Raw genomic sequence first — 24,737 nt, 5'->3', positions numbered from 1 at the left:
AGGAATATTAATTTGGACATTAATAAATAAAATTAATTTGGAATCTCTGTCGAAGATGTAAAGATGTCTGTAAACAAGGAGACCATCTACAGGGGTACAAAATGATTAGAGGCTGAATTAATAGAGTGAATGAAGAGAAGGGGATGGTTGTAAGAGGTGTTATGAAGATTTAATTGATCAAGATTGGTAACTGAATGGATATATGGGGTTTGAAGGAGAAAGAAGAGAGGAGGATGTAGTGAACCTAGGTGACTGGAAGCCTAGTGGTGGCATCAACAGTAATGAGGTCGCCTGGAGAACAGATTGGAGTGGGGGGAGGGAGAAATCTAATGAGTTCCATTTTGGATGTGCTGAGTTTGAGATGCCTATAGTGGAGATATCTGCAGCTGGTGATGCAGGGCCTGGATAGCAGGAAAGGAATTAGGGTTAGATGCATAGAATTAGGAGTTTTTGGAATTGAAATCTAATCCGGGGAGCTAATGAGATCAACAAACTAGATTGTAAAGAAAGTAGAGAAGATGGCCCAGGATATTATCTTGGGGGCCTCCAGCACAACAGACAAGAGAAGAAGGGTGACACCATAGAAGAGTGCATGGTCAGACAGGTAGGAAAACTAAGACAACAGGGAAACAATCTTCATTCTGCAGCCTTTTCTCCCTTTGTACTGCATCATCCCGCCCTCCCACAGATGCTTAAATCCCATATTTCTCTCCCCCATCCCAACGCTCATAAAAGAATATGAAATTGGGGTGGCCAGGTAGCACAGCAAGTAAGAGCACCGGCTCCAGAGTCGAGATGACCTCGGATGGAATCCGGGCTCCGATACTTAGCACCACACCCAGATATAACTTAGCCCTGTAACCTTGAGCAAGTTACTTAACCCTAATTGCTTTAAAAAAAAAAATATGAAATGCATTTATGCTAAAATGCAGGTGATTGATAGGTCAAAAGTATTATCCTTCCTAGAGGAATCCAGAAATTAAGGATTATTTATTGATTATCTGCCATATCTGAGCCACTGTTTTAGGTATTGTAGGATTTAGGAGAGAAGAATGAGCTGATTCCGGCTCTCAAATTTCCAGCTCAGCTGGAGGGATTAGAGACACAAATACAAACATGCACAACATAACAAACAATATGATTAATTGTGGAGTACCGTATTTCCATTTTAATTGGGCTACAAAGTTTTGGGGCTAGAAGGTCTAACTAGAATTGCAGGCATCTAACTGTCAGCAGTTGGGGGTGGGAGCGATTTTTGAATCAAAGACCCCTAAATCCCATTCCGCTGCGGTTTTCAAAATCCACCTAAACCTCATTTTCAGTTTGTTGGGGATGGGCGGGGGCAAGGGTAAGAGGCAGGTTGGCCATTAGAGAAGTGGAATCTAGGTGAGCGAGGCTCGGACATGTCCAGAGGACACCTCACAGCCCTTGGGGAAAAGAATGCGAAAGGGGTCCTGGAGGTCAATGAAGTGTAAGCTTCCTGCGGGCAGGCAGGACCTGTTTCATTTTTCAGTCTTTGTAGCCACGAACGTAGCAGGCGCTTAATAAGTGTCCTTTTAATTGTCTTGCATTCAGTCTCTGGCTGGAGATCGGGGGCCAGGGCAGCTGCTGAGAATGGGGAGCAGTGGCCGGTTAGCGGGATGCCGCGGGGAAGGGTCAGAGGCTGAGGAGCCTGGGCCGGCCTGGGCCAGAGGGGAGCCTAGACGCAGGAGGGGGCGGGGGAAAGCCCAGCCGGACGCCCGGGGCTGGGGGTGGGGCCGCGGCTGTCCCCGCCCCGCACGCAGCTCGCTGCCGGGGCCGCGGCGGCTCCTGGAGCCTGGGAGAGGCGGAGCGCTGTCCGGCCTAGGCGCCGGGGCGGAGCGCGGCGCGGTGCTGCGGTGTGGGGCTGCTGCGGGGCGCGCTGTGCGGAGCCCGCTGTGGGAGCCCGGAGGCGCCAGGGCCGGCGGGCCCCGCCAGCCCCCCGCCCTTCCTTCCTTCCTACCCTCCTTCCTTCCCCTGCTCCCCGCTCCGGACGCGAGGCCGGCTGACCGGCGCTGGGGATGTGAGAGGCAGCGAAGCGGGCCGGCCCGGGGCCCGGAGAGGCGCCGAGGAGGAGGCCGGAGCCCCAGGACGGTAAGATGCCTGCGCCTGGAGCCCTAGGGGACGGGGGCTCGGGCGCCACGGGCCTACAGGAGTGGGATGGAGGCGCAGCCGCCAGACCTCTTCCCCGGCTGCAGCAGCTCGGAGTCACTTGGGGGCTGGGGCTGCTGGACCAGCTGTTTGTGGCGTAAGGAGGGAGGTGAGGAGGAGGTGCTGGTGGGATGCTCAGATGATTGGCAGGCGGAGTAGTGGAGGTTAGAAGCAGGGGCACCGACAGCTTATGTGAGTGGTTGCATGGCAGGAGACTTCCTGGGCATTGCTTATTTCCAGTTGCACTTTGAGACCCATGCCGCCGTGAGAGTATGAACCCTCTGGGTCTTGGACAAACGGAGATACTGGGTCTAGGAGGGCTATTGGCGTGTCAGTTCAGTCCTGTCTGGTAGCTTGTGGGATGGGGGGGATTACAGGCGCCATAGAAATCAGTCAGCTCCCTCAGCTCCACCCTCCCACCCCCACCCTTATCAGCTCTGGCCCTGGCCGGGCCCCGGCCCAACCTCTTAGGGCTAAAAATAATGCCAGGAGGCACCAAGCCTGGATTATATTAAGTAGGACACAGCTCCTTCTTTCTGTAGCAAGCTGGCTCCAAGTCTTTCCAGCTTCTGGGTCCGTGCCTGATGGTGTAGTGTCCCAGCCTATGTGCAGTATCGGCACCTAGGGCCAAGAATGAAACACCCATAATCCCTGGGAGGGGCTTGATATGTAAATGATATCACTCCAAAATAGAGATTGTGCTTGACTCACTATGTCACCCAGGAAGCTTTGAACTTCTCAGAGCCCAGGTTTACTTCCAATTTCAGTGATGGTGATCTGGGAGGCCAAAGAAGTCTTTTCTACCAGGACTCGCCACGAGTTTTTCTAGAACTTTAGACTTTATCCTGTGCTTTTAGTATCACAATGAAGAGGGATGACAATGGATAATGCTTTGTGCTAGCCATATACCAAGCAGCTTGTCCAGTATTTTCAAGGGAGCCAGCTTGGTATCCAGTAGTGCTAAGAGTGCAGGCGAGACCTGGGATTGAGTTCCTGGTCTAATACTCAATAATTGCTTGACCTTAGCTAGAGCTGAGCCTGCAGGAAAGACTTAGTTCCTTCCTTGCCTACTCCTCACCCCTAAGTGGGGAAACAAAGAATTCCTTGTTTGGCTTCCACTAAGAAAGATGCCACACACTTGTGTCTTGGTTCTGGTCCATGAGAACAGAATCAGCTGAGAACTAGGTCCCTGGGCCAAGTTGGGAATTAATACCTTCCTTGGCCTTGAGAACTGCTTTGCTTGGGGCCAGGGAAACAGAACTGACTTGTTGGTCTGATTTCTCATTTACTCCTTGTGGCACTTGATGGGAAGATAGGAGCCACTGGGGTATATATACAGTGTTGCCCCTTCTACAGGTTCATGCAGGGGGACCGGTATGAAGTTGAAGAAGCAAGTGACAGTGTGTGGGGCAGCCATCTTCTGTGTGGCGGTCTTCTCCCTCTACCTCATGCTAGACCGAGTGCAGCATGATCCCACCCGGCACCAGAATGGTGGCAACTTCCCCCGGGTGAGTCCTGCTCCCTGATGACTAGGATCTGTATTGGCCAGGTTCTCTGGGTTCAAATAATTTTCACAGTTATGATCACATATGTAATTGCCAGAGCTAGTGACCCTACCACCTACTATCCCAGTACTCTCAGGCTGGTTTCCTGTTAGCTATGTCTCAACCTCCACTGATGTCCTCTTCTGGTACACAGAAGTGACCCTGGGTCCTTGAAGGCCATACCAGTGGAACATAAGCTCTGGCAGGTCCTCACAAGCTGTGGCACTGTTAATAGACCACATCAGCTGTTCAAGGACAGCCAAGCTAAGTTTGGAGAGCCTCATTCCAGATTGACCAGAGTAATTACTTTTTTTGAGGCCACAGTAATTCTTAAAGACCATCTCCTAAATCCATATGGGGTTTCAGTTTACACTGGTAGAGGGAATATTCATAGAAGGTATGTAAGGTGGCACGCCTAGGTCCAAGGTCCATGGGGTAGGTCCCCAAGAGAAGGCCCCAGCCTATGTGCAGTATCACCCTTACCCTGTCTGTCTAATACTGGTATCAAGCCTGATGATACCAAAATAAAGAATTCTGTGAACTGTATGGTTTGTAAGCCTCAACCAGGATTCATCTTGAATTCACCCTTCAATTCAATTCATCTTGAATAGAGCCCATCTTTCCCTGTATCCTTGTGTTTCTGTGCCCCTGTTGGAACAGCAAGGATCAAGGCCAAATCCCAGGCGGTTCATCCCTGGCCTAGGACATGGTAACTATTACCTTTGATAACTCATTGGCAGAGCCAGATCTCAGTGCTACAGAACCGCATTGAACAGCTGGAACAGCTGCTGGAGGAGAATCATGAGATCATCAGCCACATCAAGGACTCCGTGCTCGAGCTGACAGCCAACGCTGATGGCCCTCCAGCTTTGCTCCCTTACCACACCCCCAATGGCTCCTGGGTGGTACCACCCGAGCCCCGGCCCAGCTTCTTTTCCATTTCTCCCCAAGACTGCCAGTTTGCCCTGGGAGGGCAGGGCCAGAAGACAGAACTCCAGGTGAGCATCTGGGAGGTAGCATGGCAGTTGGGGACTGGACTGATCCAAAATAAAAGATACTTAGCCGTTCTGTTGCCCTGCAGATGCTCACGGTGTCAGAGGAGCTGCCTTTTGACAATGTGGATGGTGGGGTGTGGAAGCAGGGCTTCGATATCCCCTACAGCCCCCATGACTGGGACTCAGAAAATCTCCAGGTGTTTGTGGTGCCCCATTCCCACAATGACCCAGGTAAGGGCTGAGCCCCTGGGTGAGGGAGGGCAGAGGGGGATTATTCTTCTCAGGCTTTGTATGACTGGGCTTGTGGTAGTACCACTTAGTCCTAGTTCCCCTCTGCTCAGTGATAGAAAGGAAAGCTTCCTTGGGCCGAGATAGAGAATCTTTTTTATAATAACAATAGTAATAGTAGCTGACACTTAGATGGGATTTTACACTTTATAAAGCATTTTACATGTATTATTTTTATTTAATCTTCACAACCTCCCAATGAGTTAAAAAGAACACCAAGTATAATTATCACCATTTTACAAGTGAGGAAATTAATGGTTTGCCCAGTGTTACCCACCTGGTAAGTGTCAGAACTCAAACCTAGATCTTCTAACTCCAAGTCCATTCTTCTTCCCACTACAGCTTAGCTGCCCTAGTCTTTGGGAGTAATCTTCAACAAAGCTCTCTCCTGGAGCATCTGTCTTGTTGTTTTTCCCAGGCTGGATCAAGACCTTTGACAAGTACTATACAGAACAGACACAACACATCCTTAACAGCATGGTACCCAAGCTGCAGGAGGACCCACGGCGACGCTTCCTCTGGGCCGAGGTCTCCTTCTTTGCTAAGTGGTGGGAGAACATCAATGCTCAGAAGAGGGCAGCTGTACGAAGGCAAGTGTGCGTGGGTCTGTTGGTAGCCAGAGGAAGGGGCTCGAATACACAGAGCTAGAGAAGAGAAGGAGAGCAGACTAAAAAAAGGCCAAGGGAGAGGGGATGTGAAAAGAGATTTTCTTAACACAGTGTACTGCAGAAGACAGGGGGAGGAACAGCACCAGAGGGAAGGTGAAATGGTGGAGTGGTGGCCAAGGAGACTTTTAGAGAAGAAGAGTTGACCAAGTAGGTTCGTGTCACCTATAGAAAGAGAGTATTCAGAGCTAGATGAACGTAAAGGAAAATAATGTACCAGAAAGGTTGACATCAAGGAACTAGGAAGAAGCAGTGAAAACCATAGGGTTGGAGGCTGAAGGAAACCTTGAGTAGAGAGGAGAACCCAATGTTGAGAGGAAGGGGAAAATGAGTGACCTTGGTATCACTGAAGAGTGAATTCCCCTTTACTGCCCCCCATCATCCATAACTGAAGTTGGCCTGACTAGTCTTTTGTTAGGCCAAAGTGGTCATTCTCTCTGGCTTTGGCAGGAAGTGTTAGAATAGGGATGGGCACTGGGACCTTGAAACATCCTGAGTGGGAGCCCTTGACCTGCAGGTTAGTAGGAAATGGGCAGCTGGAGATAGCAACTGGAGGCTGGGTGATGCCTGATGAAGCCAACTCCCACTACTTTGCATTGATTGACCAGCTCATTGAAGGGCACCAGTGGCTGGACAAAAACCTTGGTAAGCCCAAGTTGGAGTATTACTTTTTTTTTATTAAATTAATCTTTTAAATTAAAAGTTCACTTTCTCTTCTCCCCACCCATCACCTCCAACACACATATACATTGGGAAAAAAAAGAAAAACAAAACTCTTAAACTGAATATGTGTAGTCTAGCAAAACAGATGTCCACATATCCAAATATATATGTCTTTTTATGCATTTTGAATCCATCACCCCTTTGTCAGGAGACATGGATAGGATAAATCATCATCGGCACTCTGGAAGTAAGTTTTTCCAGAGACTTTTTCACCTTCTGAGCTGGAGGAAAGCATGATTGTGCTAGTCACGGGTATTGATGGAAAGGGGTTAAGGGTGGACAGTGTGTCTGGGTCAGGAGTGCCTTTCATAAACATCAGTTTCCCTTTAGTTTGGGGGTGGCATTCACCCAAACAATTTTTGGAGACTCAGATCTCATTTAACACTTTTGAGAGTAGTGGGGGGGAAGGAAGGAGGGGGTCCAAATGGAATAGACAAAATTCAGAAAGGTACTCAGCACCTCTGGCCTTCTCCTTTTCCTGCTCAGGTGTGACCCCACGCTCTGGCTGGGCCGTGGACCCCTTTGGACACAGCTCAACCATGCCTTACCTGCTCCGCCGCTCAAACCTAACCAGCATGTTAATTCAGAGAGTGCATTATGCTATCAAGAAGCATTTTGCTGCTACCCACAGTTTGGAGTTTATGTGGAGACAGACATGGGGTAAGGGTTGGTATGGAATTGAATCCTTAGAGAGGGGTGTCACTGGTATTTTTCCCCCCTGTGGCATAGAGAGAGAGGGGGGAGAGAGAGAGAGAGAGAGGGTGGGAGGAGAGAGAGAGAGAGAGAGAGAGAGAGAGAGAGAGAGAGAGAGAGAGACACGCTGTGTTCACAGAGATAAAGGCAACAAAGATGTAAGTCCCTCTCTCAGCTGTCCCTGGGATCAGACCATCTGCAGCCTGGAGGGCAGTTGCTAGAACCAGTTTTCTTCTGCATAAGAGCTTTTTATGTTGCCTTTTCTTCAGTCCTCCTTCCTGGCCTCCAAATAGTTCTCCTTCCATCCTTGATTTCCTGAGAATTTAAATAAAAATAATTTATTTGTAAAGCATTTTTATAATGCTTTAAAGATTTATGCTTTGCATATATTATTTCATTTGGTCCTCACAATGACATTGTGAGGTAGGTGCTACTTATGGTCCCCATTTGACAGATAAGAAAATGGAGCTAAGAGAAATTAAGTAGCTTTCCCAAGGTCACACAGCTAGGTAGTCTATGAAAGGATTCACACTCAGGTCTTCCTGATTCCAAGTCCAGTTTTTTATCCACTAGGCCACCCAGCCATATCATGACCTTCTTTCCAAAAGGTAAGCCTTGGCAGGCATATCTGTCCCACTTTGGAAAGTAAATTGCCAAGTGGTGAATTAAAGCAGTGTCTTATCAAGGACTGCAAATGATTCTTTGCCTGAGGTAGTCTGCTGTGCCAGAGGAAATAATCACTCACAATCTCCATTTCTCTGTTGCCTTAACTGACTATCCTGACTCCTAGTCCACATTCTCATTACTTCTTATTGATTCCTCTGCGCTGAAAGCTTCTTGCTTTCTTCGAGGCCTTACTTTGCCTTATGAATGCCTATTCCTTGTCCCCCATATACACAGAGTTTGTCATTTAATTAATTACCTAATGAACACTTGTTGGCTATGCCTTCTGCAGATCCAGAAGCCAGCACGGATATCTTTTGCCATATGATGCCCTTCTACAGCTATGATGTGCCACACACCTGTGGCCCTGACCCCAAGATCTGCTGCCAGTTTGATTTCAAGCGTTTACCTGGTGGGCGAATCAACTGCCCCTGGAAGGTGCCTCCCCGAGCCATCACAGAGAGCAATGTGGCCGAGAGGTACTTGTCTGAAGCTCAGGGCCTCCCTTATGTAGTATAACTGCTTATGGCCCCAGGGATCTGTTGTTAAAAAGCCTAGCTTAGGCTCTCTGGAATAGCTAACAGCTCTAGTAGACCAGAGTGCTTTTCTGCCACCAGCCCTAAGGGGCTTTAAGAAGATGGCTAATTCTGAGGCAAAACAATTCCAGAGCTGGTATGCTTCCTTATAAACCATCAATTTCTAGTTATCCCAAACCTCCTCATAGGGAATCCTCAGTGTTCAACAGAACTAGGGGTTTTATTTACTCTAGGATCGGAGTCCTCAAATGGATTTCTCCAGAGATGGAATTGGAAAGTTTTGGGACCAGGGTCATTATTAATGGAACCAGGTCTTTTGAGGAAACTTATTTGGACTGGTCCAAACTCAAACCCAAGTGGTCTTTGCCAGAACTGGAACAGTCACTAGAATAAGTGTTCTTTTTTTTTTTCTTGGTAGAATAAGTGTCCTTAACCCAGGCTCTGTGGACTTGTTTTTAAAAAATATTTTGGTAACTGTATTTCAGTCTAATAGATTTCCTTTGTAAACCCGTATGTTTTATTTTATGCATTTAAAATAATTATTCTGAGGAGGGGTACCTAGATTTCACCAGGGTGCAAAAGGGATCCACAACACACAAAAAGTTAAGAACCATTTTGTAGCGAATTGAACAGATATTCAGCTTTTTATTTTGGGATTCCTGTAATGTACCCATCAGTGATTTCATAATTCTCCAGTTGTAGCCTGCCAAGTCACCTTGCCTTTCTCCTCTTACACTATGGGCCTGGGCTTGGCACTATATAGTATTATCTCTGCCTTCCCACAGGGCAGCCTTGCTTCTGGACCAATACCGAAAGAAATCCAAGCTGTTTCGAAGCAATGTATTACTGGTGCCACTTGGTGATGACTTCCGTTATGATAAGCCCCAAGAATGGGATGCCCAGTTCTTCAATTACCAGCGTCTCTTTGACTTCCTCAATAGCCAGCCTGACCTCCATGTGCAGGTGTGATGGCTGCAACTAAGAGCTGAGGGTTGGGGTTGACTCAGAGAATGCAAGGTTTGGATTAGTGTATGGAGTAGTTAGCGCTGCTACAGCCCTGTTAGGGACAGCACACCTTACTATTGACTTAAAAAAAAAAAGGCATTACATGTGGTAGGTTTCCCAATTTTTATCAAAATGCCCCAATATTCCCCTGGGAACAGCTGGGATAGGTTGACTCGGTCTATCTAGAATGGAAAAACTGACCTTCCCTACCTGTAGCCATCTGTAGGTGGCTAGAATTCCTATGGAACTCTGCTACCTACAGTGCTAATGCAAGCTGGGATTATATGTCCCCACAGGCCCAGTTTGGCACTCTATCTGACTATTTTGATGCCCTGTACAAGAAGACAGGGGTGGAGCCTGGTGCCCAGCCTCCAGGTTTTCCTGTGTTGAGTGGGGATTTCTTCTCTTACGCTGACCGGGAAGATCACTACTGGACAGGCTATTACACCTCCAGGCCTTTCTACAAGAGTCTGGACCGGGTCCTAGAGGCCCATCTGCGGTGAGAGACCAGGCTTAGCAATAAAGGAATGATTGGGGCCTGGGATTCAAAGAAAGGGATAGGACTGAGGGCCAGGTGGATCACTGGAAAGTAGAAGGGCATAGAAAGGAGGTTATGGTAGGTTGGGATGCTATGGGATAGGATCACAGAATTTCTGAGTTGGAAAGGACCTCACTAGCCATTTAAATAGTAAGGTCCATAAGGATATGGAAATTCAGTTCATAAGGATATAAAAATCCAGCAGGGTTAGGGTTGGAGCTAAAGAAGGGAGGAGGGTCCAGTTTAATTGGGAAGGTAGAAGAAACCAGGAAATTGTGTGGGTGATATCAAGGAAAGGGATGGTAACATCTCTCTCTGGGGCAGGGGCGCAGAGATCCTGTACAGTCTGGCACTTGCTCACATCCGGCATTCTGGCATAACCAGTCAGTACCCACTCTCAGACTACACCCTGCTGACTGATGCCCGTCGCACCCTAGGTCTCTTCCAGCATCACGATGCCATCACTGGTACTGCCAAGGAAGCAGTGGTGGTGGACTACGGGGTCAGGTGGGACCCCAATATTTACCCTTTGGGGGCAAACAGTACTAGATAGATGGGTTTGGTAGGAAGTTGGCAGAGTCAGGGAAAAAGTGGGAAGCTTAAGAACAAGACATTTCGCTGAACTGATTTCTTTTCCTTTTCTCTTTCCTTCTTTGCTTCACCTACTTTGGCCCTGTAGGCTCCTGCGTTCTCTTGTGAGCCTGAAACAGGTCATCATCAATGCTGCTCACTACCTGGTGTTGGGGGACAAAGGAACCTACCATTTTGATCCTAATACACCTTTCTTCAGCATGGTGAGAGATGCCCCTGGGCTATTATTTTCCTATTTCCGTCATTGGGAATCTTGTCATAAGAGCGGTAGGAGAGAGCTACCCTGCCCTCATCATACTTGCTCTGAGTTTTGAGCTTGGTGCATAGAGCAGGTGTCTTGGGTCTATCTGCTTTTGCCTGGATGAACAGCTGCAAAGTCTGGTAGGAAATTAAATATAGGGTAGATACAGGAATCTGATCTAATCTTGGCCTTTTCTGTCACCATAGTTATTTTCTCTTCCTTACTATCTTTAGTCATTTAACCTGTATGCCTTTATCAACCACCTACTATGTGTCAGGCATTGTGATAGTTACTGGAGTTGCAAAGACCAAAATGAAAGTCGTTGCCCTCAAGAAACTTACATCTATTGGGAAAGATCTGTATACATATATGAAATAAATACATAAATTTATTCCAGGATGACACACGCTTAACCCAGGATGCCCTGCCTGAGCAGACCGTGATTCGGATAGATTCCTCCCCGCGGTGAGCAGTTAGACTAGGCTTCTCTCAGAATTCTTTTTACTCTTAACACCCCAACCCCATTGTGTTCAACTCTTTCCCGTCTTCAAAGACTCATTCTCATGTTTGACTCCCTTTGGAAAGGAAAGCTGCTTACCTTCTCTGCCTTTCCCTATGGATGTACGTCCTCTCTGGGCTAGCTTTACCCATCTTCCTGGCAGGTTTGTGGTACTGTTCAACCCTCTGGATCAGGAGAGGCTCAGTGTTGTCTCTTTGCTTATTAACTCTCCCCGGATCCGGGTCCTCTCTGAGGAGGGCCAGCCCTTGGCCGTGCAGATCAGTGCCCACTGGAGTTCTGCCACTGACATTGTACCTGATGTCTACCAGGTAGGAGCCAAGGGGAGGGACCCAAAGCGGCTCTGGGGGATCTGGAGTGTAAGCTTCAAGTTGGGAGGAGTGAAGGTCACCTTGAAGTTTGAATCTGTGATTCTGTGATGAACACTTGCCTCTCCCTCTATGTTCATCTATGTCCCTCTGTGTTCATCACCATGTCTCCCTGTCTTCCTTCACTTATCCTTCTTTTTTATTTTCTGTTGCATTACTTGGTCCCCTTATGGAGAATAGGCTATGTGGGCTGAGAGATTATCAGCTCCTAGAGTTTGAACTCGGGAGTAGTGAGGAGGCTGCTCTGGTCTTACTTTTTACCTTGCACTGAGCAGGTATCTGTGCCAGCCCGCTTACCTGCACTGGGTCTCAGCATCCTGCAGTTGCATCCAGGCCTAGATGGGCGCCGCACCCTGCCCTCCTCTGTGCGTATCTACCTGCATGGCCGCCAGCTGTCTGTCGGCAAGCATGAAATCTTCCCCGTGCGTGTTGATGAGGCTGGGACCAGTGACTTTGCCCTCAGCAATCGCTACATGCAAGTCTGGTTCTCAGGCCAAACTGGGCTTCTCAAGGTAAAGGAAAGGGCTAGGGGAAGAGGTGAAGGGAGGGAAAGGATAGCTGGGAAAAATGGGGCCACGATTAGTAGAGTTAAATGGGGAGGTCCCTAAGGGTGAGTCAGAGATATCACCAGGCTCCAAAGGTAACCAGGGTTGGGGAGGGAAGGGTCCCCTGACTGATAGAGAAAGAGAGATTTGGGTCTCAAAAGCAGATAGAATGGCCAGTGTGCTAGGGAATACCTGGAATGCAATTCCTTTAAGATGATAGTCAATCTATCCCTGGGTGGGCAGGTCTGATAATCTGGGATGGGGCCAGGGGTCAGGGCTGTGTTTGTTGGCAGAGCGTCAAAAGGGTGGATGAAGCGCAGGAGCATCGATTAAGTACCGAGTTCCTCATCTACGGCACCCGGACCTCCAAAGACAAGAGTGGCGCCTACCTCTTCCTGCCTGATGGGGAGGCCAAGGTAAGGGTGCATGGCAGTCTTAGAACTGTGTCAGTGAGATCTTAAGCCTCAGTGTCTCACTCTCTGCCCAAACCAAGTCCGTAGTAAAATCCATGCTTACCACTGCACCTTCAGTTTGACCTTGGGTAGTCTGATTGGGAAATATTCATGGAGAGGCAAAACACAAGTGGTGGTCACAGGGCTTGAGTTAAATGGTACTGAACTTGGAATCAGGAAGACCTGAATTCAGATCCTGCCTCAGAGAATTCCTAGCTGTGTGACCCTGCAAATCATTTTATTCTTTCTCAGCCTCAGTTTCCTTATCTATAAAATGGGAATAAAAATAGTACCTCGCAGGATCGCTCTGAGAATCAAAGGAGTTAACATCTATAACTCAGTTAACCTTTCTCTGCCTGTTCCCTCTTGTGTAAAATAGGAGAACAGTTGTTCTAGACAGCTAGAGATTGTGTGCCAACTTCCTACCATGGTGGAAAGAGCACTGGATTTTGAGTTACAAGACCTTGGTTCTAATGTCTCCTTCCCCTGACCAACTTGATGAGTTTCTTATCTATTTCTGGAGCCTATTTCCTTATCTGAATCAGGGAAGGATGATAATGTGTGGGCTGCCCTTCTCACAGAGGTCTTGTCAGGATGCAATTAGGTAACATTGTTGTTACTGTTATTAGCCAGGTTAAGGGGTCCCTTCCTCTTAGCTGATTCACTGTGCTGTGATGCTCAGTGCCCGCCTGCTCTGTTCCCAGCCCTATGTCCCCAAGGAGCCCCCTGTTCTTCGGGTCACCGAAGGCCCCTTCTTCTCTGAGGTCGTCGCCTATTACCAGCATATACAGCAAGTGGTTCGGCTCTACAACTTGCCAGGTGAGTCCCAAGGGACAAATGTCTGCCCCAAGATTAGAAGTCATCCTTAGGGAGGGTGGCTTTGCCAAAGGAGATCCGCTGCTCCCAAGCCTGTACTCCTACCTTGAACATCATATCAGCCAGGACTTGCCTTCTAAAATTCTTCTAAATTTTATTCTGAAAGTGTTACAATGACTCTTTTTTGGAGGGTTGGGAGGGGGCGCAGAATCCTTATCTCTATACCTCCCTCCTCCTTTAATGAAAAGAAAGGGGGGGAGGGGGTGGGGTGGGGACGGGACCTAACAAACCCAAACCTTGTAACAAATAAACTTGGTCAAGCAAAATGAATCCACACAATGGCCATGCAAATCCTCTTTCATGGCTGAAAGGTCATTTCCTCCCTCTTCCAACACTGTTTACCCTGCTTCACTTCCCCCAGGGGTTGAGGGCCTCTCCTTAGATATGTCCTCCCTTGTGGACATTCGAGATCATGTAAATAAGGAGTTGGCACTTCGTATCCAGACAGACATTGAAAGTGAAGGCACCTTCTTCACAGACCTCAATGGCTTCCAGGTATGATGCCTTGGGATACGACTTTGGGAGTCCTTCTGGAGAAGGCTCTTCATCTCTCCTACTCCTCTTGAAGGCACTGGTTGTCAGTCCTAGTTTAAGGAGGAGGGGGCAAGCAAAGAGTTCTTAACCTGGGGTCATTGAGCTTTTATTTCCATCCTTTATTTATTTTTAGCATTCATTTTTTAAAATGTTGAGTTCCAAATCCTTTCCACCAGGCCCTTCTCCACATACCAAGAAGGCTATAATATGTTATATACATGTAAAGTCATTTAAAACATATTTCCATATTAGCCAGCCAATGAGCTTTAAAAAAAAAAATCTGATCAACTATTTCACTATAATAGGTTTCCTTTATCATTCTGTATATTTTACTGTATGCTTTATTTTTGGAAAGGGTTCATAGGCTTCATCAGACTGCCAGAGACTGACACAAACCTCTTGTAGAGGGTATAAAGGGTACAGGGGCCCCAAATTGTGTCTGAGTTACAGAAAAATACACGGCTGCCTCTCATGGGCCATGTGCTGTCATCTTCTCCAGATACAGCCCCGTCGGTATCTGAAGAAACTCCCACTGCAGGCCAACTTCTACCCCATGCCAGCCATGGCCTACATCCAGGACAGCCAGAGCCGCCTCACCCTGCACACTGCTCAAGCCCTAGGAGTCTCCAGCCTGAGCAACGGTGAGTGAGTATGCCATACTGAACTTATGGTGGAAGGAGCTTCCAACAGCACCAGCTCTAGCCAGTTTATGACTTAGCAGCACAGTGCGAAAGGGACGTAGCCTTTCATTGGCTTCTAACTATGTCTCCAGACTGGCATGACTTTTTCACATGGAGGGTTGGTACAAAGGAGGAAGAAAAGAGTGTGGTATTTGTATAATTGTATCACCACCCATCCAGCTGTGTTGGTAGTAAGCAGATCCATGAGGGGTGGGGGAAGGAGGCTAGGACGCATGCTTTTTTACCTGGAGAGATGCAGTTAAAAAAAAAAAAAGCCTGCAAGTCAGGAGATCTGGGTTCTAGTCTTGGTTCTACTACTAACTAGTTGCTTGATCTTGGGAAAATCACTTACCCTCTCTGAGTCTCATATAAAAAATTAACCAGTTGCCCTGGATACCTTAAGTGGGTCCAGTTCTAAAATTTTGTGATCTGTCACCTAAGTAAGGGGTTGGATCCATTCAGGTTGCAGATAGGTCATAACCACAAGCCTCAGTAATGTACTGCCCAGGGCAGCAGCTGATTTTATCATAAGGCATGTTGCTAACCTGCCCTTCACTGGCATCTGTGCCTTTATGATTTTGAAGAGTCCTGTACCCCAAGCCCAGTGACCAACTGCCTTCACAAAATTCACATCACTCTGCTTTATGTAGCTATTTGGGAGCTTATTTTACTATAACAAATGGAGTGGATCTAATTTATAATGGGAATGACCCACTTCTCTGTTCCCTCTGGGATGTGAGTATAAATACTAATTAGTTATCTAGATCTTTGTACAAGGTAATCTACTTTTTAAAACTTTTTTTCTCTTTCAATGATATAATAGGAGAAAAGAAAAAGAAAGAATAAGGGCCAGGTCCATAGAAGATAGAACAAGCATATATGCACTGAGATTGAGGTAGGAAAAATTAAAAAGAAGGCTTAAGTTACTAAGACAACTGTGAACTCTTACTGTAGAGCTATGAGAAAATAGGGAGACACAGATTCCAGGTATGTGTCTATCATGAGACAGGTTAGCTTTGCAAAGGCCATTGTTTTATGGGCCTTATAGTCACTTTAAAAAACTTGTTATTGATGTCTTTGTTTCTACATCATCTAGATTTTCCCTATCACTCCCTTTCTCCTCTTCCAAAGAGCCATATTTTAAAATAAAGAATTAACCAAAGAAATAAGACAAAGGGAAAAAAAATCAGCAAAACTGATCGGCCCATTGGAAAAAAATCTAATATCATATGTAACATTTAACATGACTTCTGCAAAGGAGACAGGGATAGGGGGTGGGAGGGAGATGTTTTTTCTCACCTATTCTTGGGGGCCAAGTTTGTTCTTTATAATTTTATAATATTCAGCTTAATTTTCCATTTACAGTACCATAGTCAGTGTGCATATTTTTCCCCCTGGCTCTGCTGTCTTCATTTTGCCAACAGTTTCTATGTCTTTTCATGTTTCTCTGTATTCATCTTGTTTCTTACAGCACTGTAATATTCCGTACTTTCATGTACCACAATGTTTAGCCATTCTTAATCAATGGGCATCTACTTTCTAGTTCCTTGCTACCCTAAAAATTTGGGTGCATATGGGGATTTTCTTCTTATTAATGACCTCCTGGGGCCATGTACCTAATAGTTCAATCTCTAAGTCAAAGGGCAGGCACATTTTAGTCACTTAATTTATATAATACTAACTTGCTTTCCAAAATGTTTGTACTAATTGTACCACAGCTCCACCAATAATACTGTAGTCATTTTCATTATCAATGCAGTTATATAATAAGAGAAGTAATCCTGGACTGTGAGATAACAGACCCAGGTTCTAATCCATTGTACTCAGTGTCCCAAACTGAAAATGGAAGGAGGGAGAGAACACCAACTGGAGAGATAAGGAAAGGCTTCCTGTAAGAAGATAGAGCCCAAGCTGAGCCTTGAAGGAAGACAGAGATTCTAAAAGGCAGAGATAAGGAGAGAGTGCATTTTAGGCATGAGGAACAGACAGTCTGTGCCAAAGAGATAGCAGGTCGGGTCTGAGTAACAGCCTCAGTCTAACACTCTGTCCCAGCCTGGCAGGTACTTTTTTTTAAAACAAGAAATACATATTTGTTAATGTTTCTATAAAACATCCCTGTTGAAAATACATTCAAAACACATTCTTTTATACTCATATGTCATGCTATATAATGCAGTGTGAAATAATGGCAATGGAATAAGCAAAAGTGATTTATTTCATACCTGCATTCATAAACAAAAGATGGCACAAATTGTCTGAAGAAACAAGGAAGTAAATGCACATTTTCTAGTGAAGTATCATTTTTTGGACAATGACATAATGACCTTTATCCTTCTTAGGAAAAATAAACTGCTTACTATGTTGATGTAAATTAACTCTTTCCAGTTGCTATGGTCCCATATTCAGTAGATTTCTGATCCATTCTCCAACACTAATCACCTGATACAGGCACAGTTTTAGTCACCGCACTTTAAACAGCTACAGTTAAAGTTTAATAAGAAATGTAGAAGTTAACATTAACTTATAATTTTCCTAGAAAATTTTCTAATTTGTAATATACTTACAAATTTCTTTTTAAAATTTTTTTGTAAAATATGATATTCTGTCCCTGCTAGTATCATAAATAGACAAAAGAGATTATGGATTAAGAGTCAGAGCTTATGAACAATCTAACTCTTACTAAAAAGAAATCTTACATGTAACCAAAGAAATTCTTTAAGATCAAAGAGCTCTCAGGCTGGGGCAGCTAGGTGGCTCAGTGAATAGAGTACCTGTCCTGGAGTCAGGAGGACCTGAGTTCAAATCCAGCCGCAGACCCGTAACACTAGCTGTGTGACCTTGGGCAAGTCACTTAACCCCAATTACCTTGCCTTCCCCCTAAAAGCTCTCAGGTTCCTATGTTTGAAAAGCACAATGAAAAATGACAAAATAAATTTAATCAAGAAATTTGGAAAATGTAGCTAGTGGTCTGAAAAGCTAATAAGGATCAATATTTGATAGTTGACATGAAGTGAGCCTTGAAGTAGAATAGAAAGGCAGGCAAAAGCAATACCTTGAGGACAATATGAAGTAAAACTTCAAGTCACTTGGTAAAAGTAAGGAATGATAGCAAAAAACTCTTAATTAGATTACATGCAGCAAGCTAACAACAAAGAGATTAACTTGGAGCAAGACCATAAGGGAGAAGATGCAGTCACTGTGGCAATATTGAGTTTGGTCACGTATAATCCTCTCTGTTTATCATTAGCCTGTTTTACAGATCTATCTCATAGAGGAGTGAATGTTACCAGGTGAACCAGGTGGCGAAACTTTAATAACTCCCTAATGGAAAAGAAGTTATAATTGCAAAGCAGTCCACGGTCCCTATATGTAAACTCTATGACATCATTATTGTTGAGATCTTGGACTTTCCAATTCCACTCATAGAGATGGATAGCAACTTCGCCAATAGCACCATTTTTGAGATTGAGGACAATCCATGGCATTTCCTAAATGGTATCCTTGTGCCTGAGTTTTGTGTACCTCTAAAACGTAAATAAATACTTTGCTCCCGGGGAAATTAGCTGTTTACCTAAAGTATAATCCTAATTTTTTTCTTGCTTTTTTTTTTGAGGGGGGATGGCAGGGAAATTGTAGTTCACTACACCACCTAGCCGCACCAATCCTAATTTATTTATTTAAAGCAATTGGGGTTAAGTAACTTACTCAAGGTTACATGGCCAGTCATTTCTGGATGTGGTGCTAAGTATCAGAGCCCAGATTCGATCCCAGGTCATCCCGACTCAGGGGTTGGTGCTCTTACTCGCTGTGCTACCTGGCCGCCCCCAATCCTAATTTTTTAAAGCAATATGAAATGATCCTGGGAAGGTCAATGGGAGCCAGATTGTATAGGGCTTTAAATACCAGCCTAAAGAGTTTGCATTTTACCCTTGATGCCACTGAAGGTTTCTGAATAGGTGGGTGACAAAACCATGGAAAGGACTTCAGGAGATATCTAATCCAGGCTCTTAAATTTGCAGATGAAGAAACCAAGGTCCAGGAAGTTTAAATGATTTGCTCAAAGTCACATGGGTATTAAGCATCAAAGGTAGCATTTGAACACCAGTCCTCAGACTCCAGAAGCAGCACTCTCTCCACCGTAATAATAATAGGTGACATTTATATGATGCTTCCTCTGTGCCAGGCACTGTGCTAAGGGCTTTACAGTTACCTCCTCGTTTGTTCCTCCTAACAACCCTGGAAGTTTAGGGGCTGTTATCATTCTCATTTTATAGATGATGAAAATTGAGAGAAACAGGTTAAATGACTTGCCCAGGGTCACACAGTTAGTATCTGAGGTTGGATTTTGACTCCAGGTCCAGCTCTTATGCACTGTACTACTTTTCTGCCTTTTTTTTTTTTTAATGCAATCAGGGTTAAATGCCCTGCCCAGGATCAAACAGCTAGTAAGTGTCTAAGGCTAGATTTTAACTCAGGCCTTCCCAATTTCAGGCCCAGTAGTCTATCCACTGCACTATCTAGGTGCCCCATATTTTAAGAGTATTAATTTGGCAGCCATATGGAGGATGATTTAGAGAAGGCAGAGATTGGAAGGGAGACTGATTAGGAGAATATTGTAATAGTCCAGGCAAGAGGAAATGTGGGCCTGAACTAGATAGGTGGCCATATGAGGGGAGAGAAGTGGATATGAATGGAGGGGATGTTGTAAAGGTTGGATCATTGAGACTTGGTGACTGACTTATTATGGGGAGGTGTGCAAATAGAGAGAATCAAAGATACTTCACAGGCTGTGAAGGGAGGTTACTGGAAGAATAGTAGCAGCAGAAATCAGGAAATCTTCAAGGATGGGAAGGATTTAGGGAAAATACTATTTTTTTTGATCCCAGGTTCAAGTTCTCCTCGCTGTGTGACCCTGGGCAATTCTCCAAATTACAGAACAATTACCACTGTGCATTGACCACAGGAATTTGCTCATTAGACTTTCCCTATGTTGTTGCAATCACAGATTAGAAACAAAAATTAAATGCTTGTACATGTTGAGTCTAAGATGCCATTTGGACATCCTTAGTAAAGATGTTCAAGACTGAAATTCAGGAGAGATTGGAGGCTGGAAAAATAATTAAGAGTCAGCTCCAAAGAGATGATAATAAGAGAGCAGAAGGGACCATCGAGAAAGGAAAGAGAAGGCTGAGGACTGAAATTTCAGGGTCTCTCTAGTAAAAAAAAAAAAAGGTAGAAAATACATGATGGTCCAGCAAATTAGGCTAAAAAGGAAGCCATGAAACAGGTAAAAAGAGAGCCAAGAGACAAAAGAGTGTCTAGGAGAAGGGGCGTGGTCAACAGCATCAAAAGCAGCAAAGAGGATTGAGTATCACAAGGACTGAGTCAAGGTCATTGGATTTAGTAATTAAGAGATCTTCAGGGGCATCCTTTCAGAGACCAGACAAACAGCTCTGCTCTTCAGCCAATTAAGGGATCTGCTATGTTAAGTCATATTTCAGAGAGGGCAGTTTATTTACAAGGAGAAGGACTCTGCCAAGTATCTACTCACTCAGCCCTCTGACTCTTCCATGACCACTAGACAAGCTGTCAAGAAAGTAGCTTGGGACTTTTCTAAATTCAGAAGTTTTTCTACTTCACCTGTTTTCAAAAATAGGTTTTCTTTTCCAATTAGGATACCTGGGACAAAATTCCCAATAGTCTTTCATTAATACAAGTATTCATTAAAGTACCTTTAGGACACGTCATCTTTACTAATTCATGATACAGTGGAAAGAATGCTAGGCTTGGTGGGATTCTGGAGTCTTGGCTCTGCCATTTAGTAGCTGTATGACCTGGGACAGGTTACAGCTTCTCTGGACCTCAGATTCCTCATCTGCAAGATGAAGGATGTTAGGCTACATGGCCTGGATGGTCCCTTCCTACAGCAGTAGGGCTGCGATCCACTGACACCTTCCTATCCTGATGCTTTCAGCATCTCATCCTATCTTATTTTTCTGTTAGGGAGAGCTTTGACATTTTTTCCTACCATTTGGTTTGAGGTTTCGTTTTTGTCAGGGCAGGTGGGTAGATATGCCCTGGGGACTCATCCTTTTAATTTCTTCAGGCCAGTTGGAAGTTATCCTAGACAGACGCTTGATGCAGGACGACAACCGGGGCCTAGGCCAAGGGCTAAAAGATAACAAGAGAACCTGTAACCGGTTTCGCCTCCTGTTGGAGCGACGTACCACTGCCAATAAGGTACCATTCCTGGGGCCCGTCTGAAACCATGGGAGTGCTGGCCCCTTACGGGTCTCAGCCTGGGGACGGGGGGATGAAATTAGCACATTTGACCGGACTGAGGAGTGGGACTTGGCTCTGGGGTTGTGTGGTGGGGGCGTGTTGGTTGCTCCCTCGTCCATCCCGCTGCTCTCTGACTCTGCGCTCTGCTAACGATCACCTCGCTGTCTCGTACACTCCTTCTGATTATCCATCTTTCTTCATTCCATAACTTACATCAGCCACTTAGCTTCTTGTCCAAACTGGCCTCTGCATGTAGGCATTTGGTCTTTCCCAGCAGCAGGAGCAGCAACCAAGAGGTAAAGTCCAGCAGAAGTAGTTTTTGTCTAGTCCTAGCCAGTGGTAATTGTATCTGGAGCCCTGTCAAGTTCGGATCCCGTAGCAGAGTCCCTCGTGTCTGTGTGTAGGGGAGATCATTCGTACTAAAGGAGAGAAGATGCCTAGATAGTAGTACCTTTTTTGTCTGGGGATGGTAGTCACTAGGTGGGCTCGAGGGGAAAAATGTCAGACATTAATTAGTAAGTATTATTAAGCATTGGCTGCTGTGTACAATGAATTGTGATAAAACCAGGATAGAATGTTTTGAAATTGTACCTGGCTCAGGAGGAAAGGCAAGGTTATTTATAGGATGTAGCTCTTCTCCCACCTACCCTTCATCTCAGTTGCTGTGCCTCACCCAGGTCTTGCTACTAACATTGCAGGTGCAAGATGGTCGCCCAACCAGCTTTCCATCTCTTCTTAGCCACCTGACTTCCATGCACTTAAACACACCAGTGATGGCCCTACCTGTGGCCAGGGAGCAGCCCGGAGGCCCTCCCTTACGCTCATTTCAGCCCTTGGCCTCCTCACTTCCCTGTGACATTCTCCTGCTCAACTTGCGAACCCTCCAAGCTGAGGTGAGTGCCCTCATCCTCCTTTTCAGCCTCTGATCTGCACTTCTTAAACCAGGCTTCTGTATTCTTACTCACTGCAACTACTTCCTGACCCATTCCTGCCTCAGAAGTGCCTCCCTATGTAGACAAAAGTTCCTTGAGTTCCAGGATTGCATATTAAATCCCTTGTGTGTAGTGGTCCAAACACCTTGGCAATAGCCATGCTCTTACCATCCCCTCCATTTCACAGGATGACAAGCTACCCTCATCTGAGACTGCACTCATTCTACACCGAAAGGGTTTTGACTGTGGCCTGGAGGCCAAGAACTTGGGTTTCAACTGTACTACAAGTCAAGGCAAGGTGAGCATGGAACAGTGTCAGATACATGACACATGAGTCTATGGCAGCTATTTGGCATAGCAGACAACTCATTCTGAGAAATGCCAAGAGGGAGCCCAGGGATGGCTTGGGGAGTAAGAGCAAGACAGAGGACAACTGGATAGGGATGAGGTAGGATGATGGAGGATGAAATGGAGGCCCACGTTCCAAGACTTCTTTGAAAGACAGAAGATGAACAATATTCCATTGTTCTTTAAGTCCTTCCACCCTAACCCCAAAAACATACTCAAATAGGAAGCCTTCCTAGGCTAGAAAAATGGAACATAGACTCATTGTACTATAGCTACTTGGGGCAGCTAGGTGACACAGTGAATGGAGAACCAGCCCTGGAGTCAGGAGAACCTGAGTTCAAATTTGGCCTCAGACACTTGACACTTACTAGCTATGTGACCCTGGGCAAGTCACTTAGCCCCAATTGCCTCACCCCTTCAAAAAAACAAACAAAAAAACCCAAGATCCTTGTCAAACTTACCAAAATTTGAAAAACAAAAAACAAAACTTGTGGCTAGCTGGGTAGATGGCAGAAGGATATATTTAGAGATGGTGTTGCAAAATAAAAGCTATACATAGAAAGAAGATTTAAAAGACCCATAAACAAAAGAACAGTCCATTTTGATAATGTTTATATGCTGAGATTTACTGCGTGGATATCTAGAACTGATTAGAAGAGCTATAGCTGGAAGGAATCTTAGAAATCATCTTGTCCAAGCACTTCATTTGGAGTGGAGAAACTAAGGCCCAGAGGTTAGGTGGCTTGTGCCCCAGGTCACAAAAGGAGTAAGTGGCAGAGCCAGGTTTTGACCCCATGTTCTCTGGCTCCAAAGCTGGCTTTCTGTCTAGTATATGATGCTGTCTGTCACTTGGGAGCTTGGCTCATATTGACTCTTTCTACAGGTGGCCCTGGGGAGCCTTTTCCAAGGGCTGGATGTGGGCTTCCTGCAGCCCACTTCGCTGACGTTACTTTACGCATTGGGCTCTCCCTCTAACAGCATGGACATCCACTTGGAGCCCATGGAGATTTCCACCTTTCGCCTCCGCTTGGGCTAGTGTTCTACGTGGCCAGCAGAGGAAATACATCCATACAGACCACCTTTCAGAATAAGGCCGGGATGGACAGCTACACTGAGTGCCCCAACCTATTCCACCTTCCCCAACTGTAACAGACTGAGCTCTGCCCCGTTCTCTATTTATTATTGCTACAGTGCTTGGGGGGGCTGCCCAGAAGCCCAGGATTAGACAGATGGGGCAAAATGCAGGTCGTCTCAGGAGTGAGAGGCTGGCCCTAAATGCCAGAGAAGATGGTGCTGGGCAGTGCCTTGAGGTGCATGAGTGGCTGCCCACTTAGACAAGAGGTTCTTGCCCCCGGTTCCTCTTCTGTCTCCCTACTGTTAGCTTTTGGGATGTGGGGAACCAAGAGCAGAAGTGTAAGAGGAGAACTGAGTGAGGCAGCAGGGAGTGAGATGTAATCTCTGCTCCTGTCTTGCTGCCCTGATTCAGGGGAGTTGGTCGAGGCAAGGTATGCAAGGAAAAGGGAATCATGATCCCTCCATCGGTCAGAGCTGGCTCTGAAATGAAGTACAGTGATTGTGTAGAGACCCAACACTTTGTGGTGTGATAACCAGGTTGGTCTATATAAAGCTAAGATGAGGGTGTGTAAAAGGAATCTGAGAACAGTTTTAACCTGGAAAAAAAGAAGGAATAATGGGGGTAAAGGGAAGATTTCTCTCTCCTTGGTACTGGAATCCCTAGGTGGCCTGTTAGTTGCTAGGCCCAGCTACACTAGGTGCTGCCCTGGCCAAGGGGATCTGCATCAAGCAGGTGATTTTGTAGCAGTGGGTAAGAACTCTTTGTATGGAACTAGAGACTGTGACTTTGCCGGAATTCACAGGATACTTCAGGTAACAAAATTCATTTCAAACTAATGACCTGGTCTGTGTATTGCTTTGGGATCTGGTGGTGGTGGGTGGCTCTCGGTCTGCTGCTTAAGGCTTGGCCTTTCCCTGCTTGCTTGTCCATAGTGTTCCATTTTGGTTGGTTTAACAGCCCGATGGGCCATGGCTCCTTCCTAGGATCAGCAACCAAACTGTTCAAATACAGAAGGGGCAGTACCTTACACTAGCAGATGAGGATCATAAAGAGGTGATGTTTTTCCAGAGAAGAAACTTTTAAGCTGCTACATCTCCCTTCCCACCCGACCCCCTAGAAATGCTTAACACTATCATTCTAGAGTTTCCTGGCATGTGAGAAACAGCCTATCTAGAAGCAGTATGGCTATTGGGACAGGCTGGGCATGGAAATAAAGGTATGTGAGCCTTCACATCAAGCAGGCCACCAGCAGTGTTTCTGAAAAGATTCTTGCCCATTTCCTCTCTAGGGGTCGTACTCACATTTCACCAAGGCAGATCCTTTCATCTGGCACAGGCTCCCCAGGACCAGTAACAATGGGAGACCTTGAAAAACAGTCCTTCCAGCTTGCTGGGAGATCAGTCTTTCCTCTAAATTCCAGGCTGAGACAGGTTTGAGCAGCAGAGAAAGTACCTCTGGAGCTCTGATCTATGTCCTG

At 45.9% G+C, this 24,737-nt stretch overlaps 2 protein-coding genes across 3 annotated transcripts in view; one reads left to right on the top strand and one right to left on the bottom strand.

The window, feature by feature from the left end:
- The first annotated feature begins 1,849 nt into the window (after positions 1-1,849).
- Positions 1,850-24,096, top strand: MAN2A2 (mannosidase alpha class 2A member 2). 2 transcript variants are annotated; one of them, XM_069098654.1, is made up of 24 exons: positions 1,850-2,112; positions 3,526-3,677; positions 4,454-4,711; positions 4,795-4,939; positions 5,415-5,586; positions 6,179-6,306; positions 6,871-7,044; positions 8,033-8,219; positions 9,062-9,239; positions 9,578-9,780; positions 10,144-10,326; positions 10,499-10,613; positions 11,049-11,116; positions 11,314-11,479; positions 11,812-12,048; positions 12,375-12,497; positions 13,238-13,352; positions 13,771-13,904; positions 14,443-14,584; positions 20,730-20,863; positions 21,124-21,201; positions 21,604-21,798; positions 22,025-22,135; positions 23,069-24,096. In XM_069098654.1, the coding sequence occupies exons 2-24, from the start codon at positions 3,546-3,548 to the stop codon at positions 23,219-23,221; spliced, it is 3,531 nt and encodes a 1,176-aa protein (XP_068954755.1). In that variant the 5' UTR covers positions 1,850-2,112; positions 3,526-3,545; the 3' UTR covers positions 23,222-24,096. The 2 variants fall into 2 exon arrangements, with proteins under 2 accessions (XP_068954755.1, XP_068954754.1); XM_069098653.1 differs by lacking the exon at positions 21,124-21,201 and having other exon boundaries at positions 1,851-2,112.
- LOC138169303 (protein regulator of cytokinesis 1-like) overlaps positions 7,091-24,737 on the bottom strand; it is a 67,991-nt gene continuing 50,344 nt past the window's right edge. The window contains exon 13 of the mRNA XM_069098657.1: positions 7,091-7,392. Within this exon, the coding sequence (XP_068954758.1) occupies positions 7,327-7,392 (66 nt within the window). The 3' untranslated portion in view covers positions 7,091-7,326. The remainder of the gene's footprint in view (positions 7,393-24,737) is intronic.

The sequence above is a fragment of the Petaurus breviceps genome, unplaced genomic scaffold (assembly GCF_028583685.1).
Source record: "Petaurus breviceps papuanus isolate PSGF00001 unplaced genomic scaffold, PetGlider_PUasm1.0 37, whole genome shotgun sequence".
NCBI lineage: Eukaryota > Metazoa > Chordata > Mammalia > Diprotodontia > Petauridae > Petaurus > Petaurus breviceps.
This window is presented reverse-complemented; position numbering and strand designations above follow the sequence as displayed.